This window comes from Notothenia coriiceps, unplaced genomic scaffold (genome assembly GCF_000735185.1).
Source record: "Notothenia coriiceps isolate Sejong01 unplaced genomic scaffold, NC01 NC01_scaffold00008001, whole genome shotgun sequence".
Taxonomy (NCBI): Eukaryota; Metazoa; Chordata; class Actinopteri; order Perciformes; family Nototheniidae; genus Notothenia; species Notothenia coriiceps.
Genome location: NW_011340702.1, coordinates 1 through 2,791, shown reverse-complemented (window position 1 = coordinate 2,791; position 2,791 = coordinate 1). Strand labels below are relative to the sequence as shown.

Genomic DNA, 2,791 nt, shown 5'->3' with positions numbered 1-2,791 from the left:
TAAGCACACATTAACAACGTATTATTTATTTAAAGGTCCTTAGACTTCAGTCATCAGTCCGTATAAGCTTGCAGGTGAGGCATTGTTTCACATGGCACACTCGTCATTTAACCGATTAAAGGTCCCCTATTATCCTGTTTCTCATCAATATATCACAGGTCTCAGATATATCCAGAGCCTGCCTCTGATTGGCTGAAACACCAAACAGATCATTGCAGCATTACCCATAATCCCCTCTGTTTCAGCCCTGTTTCCAAAGTGCTGATTCTCTGTCTGTTACTTTAGATGAAAATAAGGAGCCCCCCCCCACGCCCCTCTGAGAGACATTTGGTTACAAAGAACTCAATGGAGCTCTAGGAGGAGATTCAGGTGATAAGGGGGGGGTGGGGGTTACCTTGGTTGGTGATTGGCTAATGGTTACTTAGTAAGTTAGTCCCCTGATCCTCCATCCTGACTGTTGGCGAGACTTAACAACCTTAGAAATGTCCAAAGACAACCAATCAATCAATTCGATGTTTCCCGTTACTCACATCCTGTTTCTTGTCTTGCAGGAAACGCCTTCGTGGTGAGTCTAGCTTTCGCTGACCTGGTCGTCGCCATCTACCCGTACCCGCTAGTCCTCTTTGCCATCTTTAACGACGGCTGGATCGCGGGAAACATCCACTGTCAGATCAGCGGCTTCCTGATGGGCCTCAGCGTCATCGGATCCATCTTCAACATCACGGGAATCGCCATCAACCGCTACTGCTACATCTGCCACAGCCTCAAGTACGACAGGATCTTCTCCAACAGGAACACCATGTGCTACGTGGTGCTAGTTTGGGCGCTCACCATTATCGCCATCGCGCCCAACTGGTTTGTGGAATCGCTGAAATACGACCCGCGCGTTTACTCCTGTACTTTCGCCCAATCCGTAAGCTCTTTTTACACCATTACGGTTGTGGTGGTGCACTTCATTCTGCCCATTAGCATCGTGAGCTACTGCTACCTGCGCATCTGGATCCTCGTCATCCAGGTGAGGCGGAGGGTGAAGCCGGACACGCGACTGAAGATCAAACCGCACGACTTACGCAACTTCCTCACGATGTTCGTAGTGTTCGTGCTCTTCGCCGTTTGCTGGGCGCCGCTCAATTTCATCGGATTAGCGGTGGCGTTGGACTCCCGTTTGGGCGAAGCGATACCGGAGTGGCTGTTCACGGCGAGCTACTTCATGGCGTACTTTAACAGCTGCTTAAACGCTGTCGTCTACGGAGCCCTGAACCACAACTTCAGGAAGGAGTACAAGAGGATCGTCATGATCGTCTTCAAGTTTCACTGCTGAGACGAGATGCAGAGGGGAAAGATAAGGTGGCTGACAGGACAGGTGCAAACAGGCTACAAGACCCAGAACACACTGCAGCTCCAAAAACGATGCAAATATGAAATCACAAATGTGCCAAAACACATGAAGACACATCTTCAGCAACTTGACAACACATGCAGCATTTTAGAAAACATTCAGAAACAAACTCAGTTGGATCTTTACAGAATTTAAATGTTGGTGTTGGATTATTCATTGTGATCATCTTCTCCCCGATGCATAACAGTTTTCTACTGAGTTGTTTTATGACGTAAACAATTACGTCAACGCTGTTTCTGTTTATTCAGAAGGACAGAAAATGCTGCGAATGAATAATAATGACTATTATTTTAAAAAGAAATGTATTAAATAGAATATTGGTGCTTTTTGAATATTTATTTATGTATGTATTTAAGCAAGGATCTCAGAAAAGAGAAGAGACGATTTATGCCAGATTTCAGCTAATAGCTCATTTCCATCTGAGGCAGGTACATAACAATCAACAAACACTAAAAACATTGCATAATCTCTATCACATGAGCAATTATAAAAAAAAGAGTGAAGTACAGGTCAATAAAATAGTACATAGTAAAGTTAAAATATAATATTACAATACAATGAAAATTGAAAAACTCAGATTACAGTGTAATTAATGTTGGCTAAATGTAAAAAATGTTGCACCAGGTTTTAATCCCAGCTGGAAGAATATTCCAGTGTTTGAATGTGGTTTCAGTTTTTAAGGAGTGTGATTTATGTTTGAATTAAGATATTTAAAAAATTAGGGCTGTCAAGTTAACGCGTTGCAATTTTTTTTTTAACGCCACTAATTATTTTAACGTGCGATTAACGCATGTGTATTTGTCCTCGGCCGCCCCGTAGTTTCAGAGCGGAAAAGGCTTGACGTTGTTGTTGTTGGTTGGATGGTGGCAGATTCTAGCGAGAGATAAATGGATATTTTCTCGATATGTAGACCTCTCTTTAAATCACCATGTGTGGCAAGCAATTCTCACAATGATGACTAATCTTTGCCAGGAATACATTGAAATGTGAAAGTTGACAAATAAGTAATGTTGCTTGTTAACATCTTAACTTTTTGAAGGACTGAGGAGTCCAGAGGCCTGTACTACGAAGCTGGTTCAACCTAACCTGGATATGTTTGAGTTAGCCGGTTGGCCTAATCCAAAACATACGCGCTCTCGCTAAACTGTCCTACGACGTGGGTTATCAAGTGGATCGCTCAAGCCAGCCGTGTCCTATCTAGTTAGGTGCGCGTTCACATGAAAGGGGTGGTATTTGGAGCATTCGACCAATCACAAACATGGAGAAGTGTACTGACAGCACAGCGTCATACTTCCTGAATGAAAAGTCAACTATAATATTAGACATATGAAGAAGTTAAACTTTAAACATCCATGACTTAAACACTTTATCCAGGATCAAAGCCACATAGCT

The 2,791-nt window shown here is 43.0% G+C and overlaps 1 protein-coding gene across 1 annotated transcript; it reads left to right on the top strand.

The window, feature by feature from the left end:
- Positions 1-551: 551 nt before the first annotated feature.
- Positions 552-1,466, top strand: LOC104944366 (melatonin receptor type 1A-like; the record flags this gene model as incomplete). Its single annotated transcript, XM_010769894.1, has 1 exon — positions 552-1,466. A coding segment is annotated over one exon (770 nt), but the record flags the coding sequence as incomplete, so codon positions are not given.
- Positions 1,467-2,791: the final 1,325 nt, after the last annotated feature.